At 46.4% G+C, this 14,830-nt stretch overlaps 1 protein-coding gene across 1 annotated transcript in view; it reads right to left on the bottom strand.

Annotated features, from left to right (window-relative positions):
• Positions 1-14,830, bottom strand: part of MARCH3 (membrane associated ring-CH-type finger 3) — a 151,297-nt gene that overhangs the window by 27,835 nt on the left and 108,632 nt on the right. Inside the window, exons 2-3 of the mRNA XM_003782230.3 lie at positions 7,817-8,060; positions 4,858-5,062 (exon numbers count right to left, since the gene is read on the bottom strand). Of these exons, the coding sequence (XP_003782278.1) occupies positions 4,858-5,062; positions 7,817-8,004 (393 nt within the window). The 5' untranslated portion in view covers positions 8,005-8,060. The remainder of the gene's footprint in view (positions 1-4,857; positions 5,063-7,816; positions 8,061-14,830) is intronic.

Genomic DNA, 14,830 nt, shown 5'->3' with positions numbered 1-14,830 from the left:
TGCCCACAGGCGGGAATGAAGAGAGGAGCTGTCTGCCTTCCTAGGAGGCAGGGAGTGGTGGTCGTCGTGCTGAGAATCTCCCCGAGTCAGCTTCTGTGTCCTATGATATAATTTCCTCATCCTCCCAATGTTACAGGGGGTGCTGACAACAGTGAATGCACAAGCAAAATGCTCGTGTTTTTACTTCTATGAATGTTAAAAATCAAAACAAACCCCACTACAATAAGAGCTCGGCAAATGCCCACCCCTCCGTCTGGAATCTACTGAACAGCAAGCACCAAGGTCTAGAGTAGTTTCTCCATGGCAGTTCACCTCCACCCCCTGCTGTGCGGAGGGAGATCGTTCTAGACCTAGGGCACACTTTAGAACCCCTGTCCTCCCGTTACTTAAAAAAATAGATCCATAAATAAAAGGGTTTGAAAGAATCTGTAATCATCACCTCCCAGCATTAGATTCCATTCTTCTAGGTAACTGATATGTGTGAAAACACTCTCAGTTTCAATTTGGCTAAACCCCTGACTCACAGGGAACAGCTTTTAAATTGTTCAGACAATTCTTATCAGTCAGCTGCTTCTGTGTAAAGGAAATAGGAATACGGAATCCTAATCACTCCCTCTGTGAAAAATCACTATGTCTTCCAGATCAGAGGAAGATCAGACCCCAGAAAGTCTTTCCTCCAGACTTCCACTGTTTCCTGGCTGTTTCATTTTAATCACAGCATTGCTGAGCTGATCTGTAACTTCGTGAGTTTTCCAGGGAAGGGTGGATGTCACAGATACATGTCCTAGGAAAGCTAGTGGCAAGCACTTCATCACTAGAAACCGAGGTTGCAAGCTTGCTACGTACATGTGGTGAGATGATGGGCTTTCTTGGCAAACTGGCCAATCAGAAATGTGTTGATGGCAACAGGCTGGAGTGAAGGCACGTTTGGGGGAAACAAGTCATGGTATTTTTATTGGCTTTGCTGCATTTTACCCTTCATTATAAAGAATGGTAGCAGAGTTCAACTCACAGAGAGAAATGAGGAAAACTAAAACCGAGCCAGAAGGAGACCATAAAACCACCCAGGCCAGTGAGTCCATGAATTCCTTTATGGTTGGTGGGTATTTACTTGCTATGTTCTACCGGATCATTATTCTTGGGGATAATTCACCTTACAGATTGCCGCTAGGTAAAATTTCCATCATCAACAAAAAACACCACCTTCATGAGAGAAGTGCTAACTGTGGAGGTAAGAAATGCACGTGTCATGTCCGCTCTTCCCTCTCGCTGTGTACATCCAAAAGCTTCCCTTTCCAGCTTTGCAGGATTGGACGTAGGCCTTCTGCTTTCTGTAGTAGCTGGATGATAGTGGAAGTTCACCCCCATCTGATAAGCCAGATGATCTCACTGGAGCTCTCTGGGGTTGAAACTAGCTCTTACTATACTGGCTTACTTTGCATCAAAAAAATATTTAGGGTACAAGAGACGGAAAGATTTAGATACCAGGTAGGCAGCTAGGCAAGGTAGGCAGACAGGTAAATAGACGGACAGACAGACACCCTCAGTCAACTTACCGAGGTCGAATCACACACCATACAATGTACCCATTGTAAGTGGAGGATGTGCTTTTTTGACACAGGAACTTTTAGCCTGATAGAGATCAGAAGATGTCATGGAGAGCTCCTCGCTCACCCTCTTCCACAGTGACGCTCAGAGAAACTGAGCCAAGCCACACAGATGGTCACACAGATGGTCAGTGGCAACATGGGGAGGGGACGCCCAGTTTGGAGGTTCTAATAAAAATCAGCCCCTTGATTTGGCCATTATGAGTAGAAACTCACCCTTTGCGGGGAGAGACAAGACGTCACATAGCAGCCTGTGTATGTATCCCAGCCCTGGGTTCCTGATCAGTTAAAAATGACATCCAAGTGCTGGCTGCAGAGAGGAAAAGGAAGTGAAGGATGAGTGTCTAGGGAACGGTGGCATGAAGGGGGCTGCAGAGTTACGGTGGATGAAGCACTGAGAGGGTTACTGAAAAGTGGATGTCTGAGGAGTAATTCCAAACCAATGTTAGCGTCTTGCTGACAAAATTTATAAGAGACTTTTAAATTGCTTCCTCCAGTAACAAGCATGGCTATCACATTGATTCTGAAATTAAATGTTATAGAATTTTCTTGCTTTAATGAGAAGGTAGATCCAAAGGGTAAACAAAGTAATGATTAAAGCAATTAAAAGAGTAAAAATGAGAAGTAAAGTAATAACATTCCTAATCCTTAACCCACCTCGCCAGGTTCTGCTGATTTACTGAAAAAAGCTGCATGTTTATCTTGAGGAGGAAAGTCAATTACTACCATCGTCTGTGTGACACTCTGCCCGCACCTGGTTCTCATTTGTCCTCCCGCTGAGAAACCAAAGACAACTTCTTTTTATTGTGGTCAGACGGCAAGTTCATTTCACCATGGGATGATCAAACGGCCAGAATCCCCCAGCTCGAGAAGGTTTGCCTTTCACTTTCAACTTGTTCAATCATCATTAACTCTGAAAATTGTCACATTCCATTTGTGCAATGAAAATTTCACCACTGGTAACCGTTTGGGTGAAGTTTTTGTAGGGGAGGCCCTAAATCTTGTAAGGCACCTCACACATTCTCAAGGTCACTTGCTTTGCTTCCTTGTTTAATGACAGTTACCTAAGATCCCGGAGTCAATCTGTGACCCAGCATTGGCAAGTTTGAGGACCTCTCTGTGTGTGGGTGCGTATAACTCTGTCCGAGACTGAAAGGGCTCCCGGGTGAGTCCACACATGCACGCTATCTGAGCACCATCAGGGCAGGTGCATGTGTTCACACACAGATATACACGCTCACACTCCCTCCTTTGTTGTAAATTACATGCACAGACCCTGGAGTTTTTACTGAGCAAAAGTAAAGGACTTCTTTAATGAGGTGATGCCAGTTAAAAAGATCGCTGAATAGAGCCCATTTAAAAGCAGGGTTTCCTCACTCTGAGAAGCCGACTTCCCTGGTGAGGCTTTAGTATCAAATTGGGGAGGTTCCAAAGAGTTTCTGGAAAAGAGAAACAGGCTGCTTTTTACTCTCGCCTTTGGGCTTGAGAACTCTTTGTCTCCTTTGTTTATTATTTACGTATGTTTCCCCCTCCTCAGGACAGCTCTGAAATGGTCAATCCCAGTGAATTTAGGGCACAGGGCCAAAATTCCCCATGAGAACTCTCCAAATATGAATTTCTGAAAGTTGATGTCAGGCAGCGAGACGGCTACATTAGAAGGTCGCTGGATCCAGAGTCTTAAGAAAAGCACAGTGTCTACTGGGGCAAGTCAAATAAATTTCATGCCATTTGGCGAGTAAGTCAGTGCTAAAACAGGCCCAGTTACAGGTCCTGATTAACTTTTGATGGTGAAAACCAAGAGAAGGTACACACAGAACTCTCCAGAGCGTGAAGTGCTTAGGCGCTAACACATGTACTGGACAGTTTCTCAGAAGGGATTCAAGATTTCTAGCACTAGTTTTAATTCCAGAGTTTCACTGGGTTAGCTGCTAAAATAAGGTCTGGATTTTAGACATAATGTCTTGGTCCCTTTTGGCTAGCTTTGGCTGATAATATATTAGAATATTTATTGTTTTTAGCATTCAATTTTCCTTTTTTCTTTTTTTTTTTTTGAGACAGAGCCTCAAGCTGTCACCCTGGGTAGAGTGATGTGGCATCACAGCTCACAGCAACCTCCCACTCCTGGGCTCAAGTGATTCTCCTGCCTCCGCCTCCCAAGTAGCTGGGACTACAGGTGCCTGCCATAACGCCCGGCTATTTTTTGGTTGCAGCCCTTGTTGCTGTTTGGCAGGCCCGGGCTGGATTCGAACCCACCAGCTTAGGTGTATGTGGCTGGCGCCTTAACTGCTTGAGCCACAGGTGCTGAGCCTTAGCATTTAATTTTTATCTGACTAGTAGAATTTGAGGGTAGGAAAGAGGGCAGAAATAGTTTAATGATTGTTTTTCCATTTCTGTTGGCTAATATCAGACCAGACTCTGGGTGCGATGAAAACTCATATCTTCTAACACATGAACAAAGTAGTCTTGCCATTTTAATGTCTGGGTAACAGTATCCCCTCCTCAGAGCAGAGATTCCTGTGGGACACAAATACAAGAGGGACGCTACCTAACAAATGCAACATTGTAACCTACTTGTTTGCACCCTCACTTTAACCTGAAATGGAAAAAAAAGAAAAGAGAGATTCCAATATTAGCTGAAAAAAGTTTGTGTACAATTTCCCAGGGAAGATATTTTTATCCAAACCCTTGCCTTTGTGCTCTGTATTCTAAATATTTTATAAATATTAACTCCTTTAATCCTTACAGTAATTCCAAGAGGTGAAGTAACTTTCACAAGGTCACAGGATGCAGGAACTCTGGATCTATGTTATATACCACGTGGCTATGTTTTTCCGTGAAGGTCTCTCGGGGGATATGCAACCCAAATGCCCATTTATCTGTTGCACCCAGTGGGGCAGATGGTGTGCAAAGAGAAAAGTGTTTGATCTACTTGTTCTACTTCATAGGGATTGAAAAATGGAGACCAAGTCTCTAACTTGCTGCCTTTCCTTACACTGATTACTTCTTCTTGTCTCTACCATTGTGGGGGTCACCTTCTACGCTGGATCCCGAGAGAGGTATCCTCTCTGTGTCTGTGGGTCCACATCTCTCTCTCTCTCTCTCTCACACACACACACACAAACACACACACAAACTCGGAGAGCTATTACCGTGCTTCAGTGAAGCTGTACAGCGGTTGTGATCCAGGCATAAAAGCAGACATCATTTGCTCATTAGAGCTAAGTTTTCAGGACGTGCCCCACTTACTGACCTCCACTAACGGCCTGGGTTTGCGCTCGACTGCAAACCTGAAGTGGCAGAGTTCACAGTAGCTGGTGTTTGAGGACGACAGCCAGTGCTCCAGGCAGCTCCGATGAATTGTCCCCAAGGTCCCCGTACATTCACATGGAGAGAGCAAGTCCTCCTGGCTGCTGCCCTCATGGCAGATTCTGCACATCGGCCGGTCATTGAAGGGGCTGCAAGAGAAGGAGGGGCAGCTGCTGGTCACCGGCTGGAGGCCACTGCCGGGTGGACGGCTCACTGGCTCTTGTCCTTTGGGCCCTCCCCAGTGGCAGCTGCTTTAAGACCCCTTAGATCTGCACTTGACCTTGGCAGTGGGGCAGGTGGTCCTGGGCATCCCAGAGCCTCGAGCTACCTACTTTTTACAATACAAAGAAATAGGAGGGGCCAGTATCCAAGTAACCATGTGTGGCCCAGGATGAGACGTGAGTAAAAGTAATATGTTATTTTTGCCTTGAATGTAAATGTAGTTTAGTCCAACAACTAATCAAAACCAAAAACCATGCTGCACTATTAAGAACGGAAATCATTTTGAAATGACAAATTGCACCTTCAGGCCCAGGCCAGGACACTTTCATACGCCCAGAGGTTCCTTCCATTTCTCCTTTCAACAGGGTGGGGGAATGAGGGGAAATTAATCAACAGTCCAGCTGGTATGCAGACCTGCGGTCTGAGCCAGGGCACAAAGCCGCGTGGTGGGTCACACTCTGAGCTTTCACAGGTTGCTCCCTGCGATGCCAGAGACCTTAAACTGAAAGCCAATAATAAGATCGACCTGCCATGGTGGCCTCTTTTGAGAGCTCTGCCTTTCGTCTGGAAGGATGGCCCCTGTACATTTCACGAGGGCAGCACTGTGCAGGTAGTGGCTCTTGTGGCTCTTGCCGCAGGCTCCGAGACCCAGCTGGCTGGGCTAGAACCCCAGCTCTGCTGCTTTCCACCCAGCTAACTCTGGGCAAGTAACTTCGTTTCCCTCCATCTAAAGCATTCCCATCTCTAAAATGGGCACAAAGAATGGTGATGGTGCCTGCCTTCCTCATATGGTGACCATGAGGATGAGAACCCAGCCCAGCCCAGAAGCTTAGCATAAGGACCAGCACATACCAATGCTAGTTAACACTAGCTTATGTCACATGTGGAAAAACTCAGGCCAAGGAAAGTCCCATAACTAGGCCTGGGTCATGTAAGTCAGCAGCCAATGGAAAGCCCACGTTGAGGGGCCTCCGTTCTCCATGGGTGCTCTGTCCTGTCTGGGCACCATCCTGCCATGATCAATGTCATCTTACGCAGTTGTCTTGCTGTTCTTCACTGAGTATTAGATGTCATCACCATCTGTGACAGCTTTTCACCTGCTCTCACCTGCCTCTCCCCATGGCCCTCCACAATGATAGTGATCCAGGCCCACACCCCATTACTCCCCTTAACACCATCTTTGGTTCAAGTGGAAATTGCCATAGAAGCACTGCTGTTTCCCAGAGCCTTTCATTCAGTGATCCTGGGAATGAATGAAAGCTAAAAGGGGACCAGAATTAAAAAGGACGCCCCTCTCACTTGCCCACAAGGCCCACCTGTGCTCAGGGCGGGAAAAGAAAGTTGACAGAGATGACTTTTTTCTCTCATGCTTCCTGGCCTCCCTCCTTCACAAGGGGTGTATGAAATGGAAACTTTCTGGTTTACTTTACTGCATGTAGGAGAGCAGGTATGAATGCCTGACTGACAGAGAGACACACACACACACACCTGCTCGCAGGTCTCAGTCACATCATCCGCTGCCCGCTCTCCCTGATCAAATGGCTGCAAGGGTGACCAGTGCACGTCCAGTCCCTATCTCAGTTCATAGAGGACCAAGGATGCTCAGCACCTCATTGAGTTCTCAGTCCTAACAAACTGTTGGAAGTTCTCCATGAGGTGAAAAATTATGGATGAGTCTCTTCCTCTGTTTTGCTCCTTTGGGATAACAGCTGCCCAGGTTTTAAGTAGAAGGCATATGAGGGATGTTTGCAATGTGCACAGGAGTGTGATCCCATGTCTGAGGCCACTGTGTCCAGGCTGTGGTGCTGGCAGGTGTCCTGCTTCAGGCACACGGATCTGCGGGCCTGTGTCTGCACTAGAGGGGTGGAAGGAATCACTCAGGCCCAGGCAACCCTGATCCTAGGGGGCAACTCTAGAGTTGACATTCATAGGTCAGAGGTCCCACCTACCCATTCTGAAACAAAGCTGAAGAAGCACAGCCAGCCTGGCAGCTCAGAGCCCCAGTCTGCTTTTGGGCAGCAGCACCACCAACAAGACAGAGTGCAGGCCTGGACAGGTGGCCTCTGAGCTATTCAGAGCCTTCACTCTTGCTCTGCGTCACCTCCAGGGCAGGCACAGGAGGATTCAGCAATAGCACTTCACAGAGCAGGTGTGTGTCAGGGTCAGGAATGGGGGGGGGGCGTGGAGGGAGTGACAGAAGAGAGCCCCAAGACTGTGCTTCTACGGCGATGCAAACCAGTGTGCACACCAGGAATGCCACTTAGAAGTTCTGCCCACTTTGGCTCAGTCACCTGGACTCAAGTGCCTTCTTCATTCTGTTCTAACAGGGCTGCCTTTGTTAGTTCATGGAGACAACAGGAGCGTCATTACCATAGCGATGTCAAAATAACGAATGGAAGGCAAGCAACTCCAGATCGCCTTCCCCTCCTCGATCTCTGCAAGTGTGACTTTAAGGGGAAAACCCAAGAAGGTGAATTTTAGCTTTATACCCTAAAATTCTATTGCTATAGAAACAGGAAGACAGAACTCCTGTAGTCTTTTTTTTTTTTCCCTTTCCCCACTATCTCCTATCACCTGACACAAAGACCTGAGCATTAATTACATTCCCTTTAGTGGTTTCCATCTGATAAAGAGTTCTCTTGGATCAATTTCAGATTCATTCATTTTAATTGTGGTACTACCTCTGGGTGGCAAGAGTCCGCACTACTGTTGACAGCAGCTGCCCGTCCTTGGCCGAAACTTGCATGACATACTGCGGCTGCCCATTCACTAGACTGCCACAATCCTCCACTGTCTTCACCGCGGGCGCAGCTGAGCTGGTGCAGTCTGGCAGGACTTCGGGCAGGTGACTGCAGCGGCTGGTTGTCATGGTAACAGACAGCAATTACTCTGCTAATGGCTTCCACATTCATACAGGATTTCCATCTAAGAGAGATCAGAAAACAGTTTACTTGGGCAGGGTAGTTAATAGAAACGGAGAGTTTATGGCCCATCAACATCATCGTGTCATTATTTAATATAAATAACAGGGGTGGCCTTGACACGGTACATTATCTTGTTACCATTGAATATAAGTGCACCGCACACACATGTGGAGACCGCAAGAAACAGTGGATGTGGTTATGAGCAAGACAGCAAGCGTGTCAGTGTGTATAAACATTGAGGAGCCCTGCCTTCCGAGAGGGGAAGGAATGATGGCTTTGAGGCCGAGATGCAAACCGAAGATAGGTGATTCCCCTGCTCTGTGCCAGAGAAGCAGTACGTCTTTGTCGGCACTCTCTAAAAGTTACTAGAATCGTTATTAAAACTGTTCATAACTATTTTTTCTGGTAAGCCATTTATTTTCCATGCAGCTTCATTCTGAGATACTAAGACTGAAAAAAAGAGAGAGAGAAAGAAAGGGAGAAACATGAACTTGACCAAGTAGCACGTTCCAGGACAACATTTGCTGAGTATGAATCATTCCACTACCGGACCAGCTTTCTCACTTTTGCTGTATCTGGGCCCCATAATATAAGTTTCTACTTAGTATGTCATGAAAATTAACTGCCCTTAAAAACAGCCTATTTTCGCTTTGTCTTAAAACAAAATTGTTCTTGAAACGATAAATGCGATAAGCTTGTTTTTTGTTTTTCCAGTGGGCACTAAAAGAAACACATTAGCACTGATATTTTTGTTTGTGTACGACCGAAAGGCACCTGCATCATCCTAGAGAAACACGCAGCAGAACATAAGAAAGTGATGAATGAGATCTCCATCACCAGTGACAAATACTCCATTATTAGCAAAGGCCTCACCTCCCTGACACACGCACGGTCTACCACATAAACCTCAAGGAATTATGTTCCCAATTTGTATGGTGTAGGCTTGGGTCGTGACCTAAGTTTCAAAACACTTAAACCTACCAGAGTGAGGAACTACTGTATTCGATATTAGGTCAGCGTGTGATGCATAAGAAATAGAGGCTTTTACAGGAACCTGCAGGAGGAATTCTGTCCAAAGGTGACACGACACAGTTCCACGGCCCACACGCGCCATTTCTGCCAGCCTGCTCACCTCGAGCTCCTGAGCCCAGCTCATCAATAACCAGCCCGGGTGGTCAAGGCCTCCAGCCGAAATAAATGAAAATCTTGTCCTCCCCCAACCCCCAACTCCTCCAAGGAGGTTTCTGGAATTCCTCAGAGGGTTGTTTACTCTCAGATATCTATCCCTACTGATTACATTTTTCTTGAATCCCTATAGGTCTGGAAAGCAGAGTCTTCCCAACTTCCAGAATAATGTGCACCCACTGGATGTTCTCGGGGAGAGAACACAGTGTTTCCAGATGAACTTGAGCTGACAGTTTCCCTCCCGACAAGCACATGTCAAGTGGGCTCGACTGTCCGAGACAACTGGATGTGACTGCATCTCCTCCTTGCCGCTGAGGTGCCTGGCTGGCCTTGCGCCAGCAGCCTCCTCTTCCCACCCTCCTGGTTGGCTTGAGTCTCTCCGGGTCTGTGTCTGCCCTTCCTTGCACAGCAGCCATTTGTCCCCCAGTGGGGACAGGGATGTGGACACTAGGCCCCATCTGAGCCTGAAGTCTGTGCGGGGGCTGTTCCTTCCAATGCCATTTTCATGACCACACACTGAACATCCAAAGAATACAATCAGTTAGTTGGTGTAGGGCACGGTTTTGCTTCTTAAACAGCATCTGTTGCTTTTAAAAATAATATTGCAACAGCAAGAAGTATAGAGTGTGTTATAGAATGTACAGAAAAGCACACAGAAAACAGGAAAACTCACTCATAATCCTGGCACTCAGTTAACCACAGTAAATTTTTTGGGTAGATGTCTTTTTAATTTTTGAAAGAGTTGGTAGGGTGGAGTTGATTTATAGGTGGGCCCACACACACACACACACACACACACACACAGATACACACACACACACAGATACACACCCCCCCCACACAGATACACACCCCCCCTACACACACATATATATTTTTAAACTGAATTAATGGTAGCTCTAAAGCCAAAGAACAAAAGGATGTTAAAAGACCATCCTCTTCTAAAACTGCGTATAATTCCCCTCCACGGGCTTGCCCTTACAACACCCCATTGACACGATTTTAAATTCTCATAATGCCTCACAGTCACAAAGTGTAACTTCCTGGCACAGCTCTCTTGCTTCACAAGGCAGCCATAGATTAAGAGCCAGGGGTGTGTTGGCAGGAAAAGCAGACACAGTGACCTTCTTGCCGCATGGAATCATTATGTCTGGGTGCACTCTGAGAGGCTATTTTTGGGTTTTGCATAACTCCAGCTCAGAGGGCCAAATGTTCCCTCCCTACACTTGATGGAACTGGAAGGAGGGGAAGAGGGGGTGCACCTCCCAATGGGACCCAGGGATGTCAGCAGTTAGGCTGCCCTAGGTGAATTGCCTGCGACTCAGGCATGTGATGTCCCCAGGTCACTCACCTGCAAGCTACATTAAGTCTTCATGAAAGGAAATAGTTCTAAACGAATGACCTACATCTATAATAAAATGCCCTTAAAAATATTCTTGAGGTAGAGTTTTCCTTAAACTCGCACACACATAATTATATAAATATAATTTCATTTCCAGATGATATACTTCATCTCACTTCTTTTTTCCCAAAGGTTAAAGGGATATTATTTGACACCTGGTAAGTTTCTTCCATTCACAGTGGGTCCTGGGCAGTGAGTTCAGCATGAAGGAACAGAAGGTATCTCTACCTTGCCTTCTCCTATGAGCGATCCCTGGTTCTTTCTCTTGGACTATCTCTGCAGAATCCTGCATCCAAGTTCCTCTAAGCCCTCACTCAGTGTAGGCCTAAGTAAAATGATATTCCAGTCCAGCACTCCCATAAGAATGGACTAGCATGTCCGCTATTTGCCACACACCAGTATAACCACAAGACACTAAGACTGGCAAACCAGATGAATCCCAACAGCCTTACAAGACCACAGCCTCGAATTAAAAATGGGATGGGAGGGAGTATGTGAGTGTGAGCACCTTCGTGCATGGCAGGGACGGCTGAGTAGGCGCCAATCTTGGAAGAGTGGGTCTAATCTAATCATCTACTCAGGTGGAGGAGGAGGAAAGGGAGCACACTCTGCCCTGGTCTCTGTAAGAGGCAAGCCCAGAGGCCTGGTGCAGGCAGGAGAGGGCCTCAGGGGCTGCATGCACCAATTGGCATGCGTATGTTGCACCTGGGGCAGTGACAAATGGCCCACTGCATTTTCCTGTCTCATTCAGAGCCACCTGGGAAAACAGCAGGCTGTTGCCGTGGATGCTAGAAAGAGCTGAGCTGTCGGCGTGCAGCTTAGCGATGGTCTTCCACTGATCTTTCTGCAAGATTTCAAGCACCATTCGACTGCTTTCTTATCAATGCCAGCGCACTGGACTTGTGCAAAGGTAATTCCTTGTCCACCCAAGAATTCTTCCCTCAGTGATTTCTCAGGGCAAAACATAATCCTGGTGGGAATGGTGCAATGTGTAAGCTTGACACCTCAAACCGCACTGGTCGGAGGGGTCCTCTGTTGGCAGGGCACGATATTTTGTATAATTGCTTTCCCAGGCTTAGAATAAAACCTGATTTGGCATTGGCCAACCTAAGCTGCACAAGGTGGGAAGAGCAGGAATAGGTGGATGAGAGGGGGACAGAGAAATGGAGGCAGTGGCAAAATAAAAGGAAACCTGATTAGAGAATTGTTAAAATAAAAAGGCTTGTCTCTTAAACTGTGACCCCTTCATGGGACAGGTTTCACAAAAGCAGGAGACCCAATCAGGCTGCAGCTAATCACCCCAAGTGATTTCCATGGGCACGTGGCCGGCATCCTGAGGACTTGGCCCAGGACGTGGGGGAAGGGGAGGAAGCACCTTCCGCTCACCTCTGCAGCCCCCTTACCTCAACACCCCATCCCCCAACCTGCCCCAGGATCATGAAGTTAGGGAAACAGCTCTGTTCACCGAGGCAAGATGCCAACACCTGCGCCTGGCTCGCCGCTCACAGGGGTGAATCCCTCAGCCTCTCAGGCTCTCCTGAGATTTCCTGAAGATTTGAAATGAGGGTACTAATACTTCCTGAGCCACCTCATCTGTTTTTTTTTGAGGCCTAAAAGAAGATAACACATGTGAGAACGTATTCTACTTTTTAAGCTGGACCATGCTAGGCCCAGATAAGCCAAAATGTTATTACTGCGTTGACCTTCCTTCCTGCTCCTTTTCCAGCCTGGCCTGCACCTAATTTCTGATTTTTAAAACCGTCTTCCCCATGTCTGGTCAACCTCTACCACATGGCACCTTTTGTATCACACTTGAACTCTGACCTTCTACCACTCCATCTGTCTCCACTAGGGAGCACAGAGGGGGCCTCGTCCTTGCTTGCCCTCTGCTTACTTTCCCCGGCATGGTCTCCTTCAGACCTAGAACACAGGCTTCATTCCCTCATATACATGCTTAATACAGAACATATGATGAAACATATGATGGAACATACGATGAAAACTGCTATGATGTTGGAGAGATTTGGTTGTATTTGTTACAGCAGCTACCATCATCTTAACTAATCTAGCATGTGATAAATACACCAAAAGAGTAAAACACAAGCCAATCCCAAATCCCTTTTCAAGCCTACTGGTATCAGAACTGCATTTTCAAGGCCAAAGTCAGGTTAGATACAGGTTGAGAAGAGAAATCTGTCATATGGGTACCTCTGTTTGGGTATAAAAATTACCCCCAAGGTTTAAAGGTGAAAACAAGAGTATAATAAGAATGTGAGCCCTGGTGGCACCAACCTGCTCATGTGAGCTGCCTGGGCAGTGGACGGAGGAGGCCTAACGTTGGAGGGGCCTTCTGGAGCAAGACTGGACCTCCAAATTCAACCTTAATACCCAATTCTAGAGATTTAAGAAGTAATAACAAACTATATAAATGACTTCTGAAAGCAATAAGGACAAGCATACAGTTACAGGTAAGTATGAGTAAGTTTTAGAGACCTGCTATATGACACTGTACTTACAGTCAATAATAAGTTACTGTATACCTACAAATTTATTAAGAGACTAGATCTCACATTTAGAGTTTGTACCACACACACACACAAAAAAAAAAAAAAAAAGAAGAGGTAAGCTCTTCAGGTCCCAATATGTGCTAGAAGGATCCTGGGTCACCTCCACAACCAGAGTTGGTCAACAAAGCAAATCAAAGAAGCAAATTCACTTATTCAATTCTTCCATCCATTCAAATATGTTTATTTGTTTATTAATGAGGCAAGGCTTTCATCTGTCACCCAGCCCAGGCTAGAGTACAGTGACATCATCATAACTCACAGCAACCTCAAACTCCTGGGCTCAAGCTATCCTCCTTCCTCAGCCTCCTGGGTAGCTGGGACTATGGGCACATACTATTGTACCTAGTGAATTTTTCTAATTTTGGCAGAGATGGGATCTCACTCTTGCTCAGATTGGTCTCGAATTTCCGGGCCTCAAGCAATCCTCCTTCCTTGGACGCCCAAAGTGCTAGGATTATGGGGGTGAGGCACTGTGCATGACCCAAACACACTCTAAAAAAATAGTTTTTGAGAACTTAGTAGATATGACTAGAAAGTGTCTGGTGGAGCAGGGTCCAGCAACCTCAAATCTTACTTTACATTTCAAAGGCTAAGTAGAGGCCACCAAACAATCTGGAGTATTTCCCAGACCTTCTCCAGGGTTGTGGAGCCATGAAGACCTGGCAACTTTCAGTACTGATTGTGCCCTTACTAATTCTGGGGAAACCACCTGATGCCCTAAATTTGGGGGGATGGCGCTGTAGCACTATGGAATGGCTAGACGTCCTTCCGCTGCCGCGGAGTTCCACATCATAACGCTGGTCCAGGATTCAGAAGCCTGGCCTGAGTTTTACATGACTGAATCCGCTCCTAAAAGAATCTCTAAAATGTCTAAAATGTCTTAGCATTCTTCGAGGAGCTGTTTACTCAAGGAGTGCGGTCTCTTCTGATGAGACCAATGAATAGGCAAGGTCGGCCAGTGACTGAAATGGGAAAAAACAGCAATAATGGCCTGTCCAGGAACTTCCCCCTGTGAGGTAGATTTTTCTACTTTGAATTCTAACAACAGTCTCTGAGAATAGGAATGCTCTTTGACAGAACACACCCCTGGCTTTTCAGGGCCGTTAGAACCAGACGGTACACTGCCTGGCTGATGAACTGACTTAGACTATCCCGAATGTTCAGAGAAAATGAAAGAAGGGAGGAAATCACACAATGACCTTCCTTCCCAATGAAAATGGAGCAAATGACTAATTTCAAAACCATTAACATGTAAAAGCGGCATATTTCTTCTGAGAACAGGACACAAAGGCTCCCCAAGGAGATTGCTGGGACATGATTACCAGCAACATTTAAGTTTTCAAAAACACGCCAAGGAGGCTATTCAATGAGCGTGTGTAGCGGCAAAGTAGCTGCTTCATTAAACTCAAATAGCCGCGGCAGGGTTGTGCTTACGGACCCACGCTACCGAATTATACGTTTCTTTTCTGGATGCTTCACTGACCTCATTATGCAGAGGGCAGAGTTTATCATTCCATATAAAGTGACCGTCCAGCTCTTTCATAAACATGTCCATCAGGCGTCCATGGGTCTGCAGAGGGAGACGCTGGCTGGCTCAGTGAATTTTAGAAATACTTG

This window comes from Otolemur garnettii, unplaced genomic scaffold (assembly GCF_000181295.1).
Source record: "Otolemur garnettii isolate 467f Iridium unplaced genomic scaffold, OtoGar3 scaffold00003, whole genome shotgun sequence".
NCBI classification, from domain to species: Eukaryota; Metazoa; Chordata; class Mammalia; order Primates; family Galagidae; genus Otolemur; species Otolemur garnettii.
This window is presented reverse-complemented; position numbering and strand designations above follow the sequence as displayed.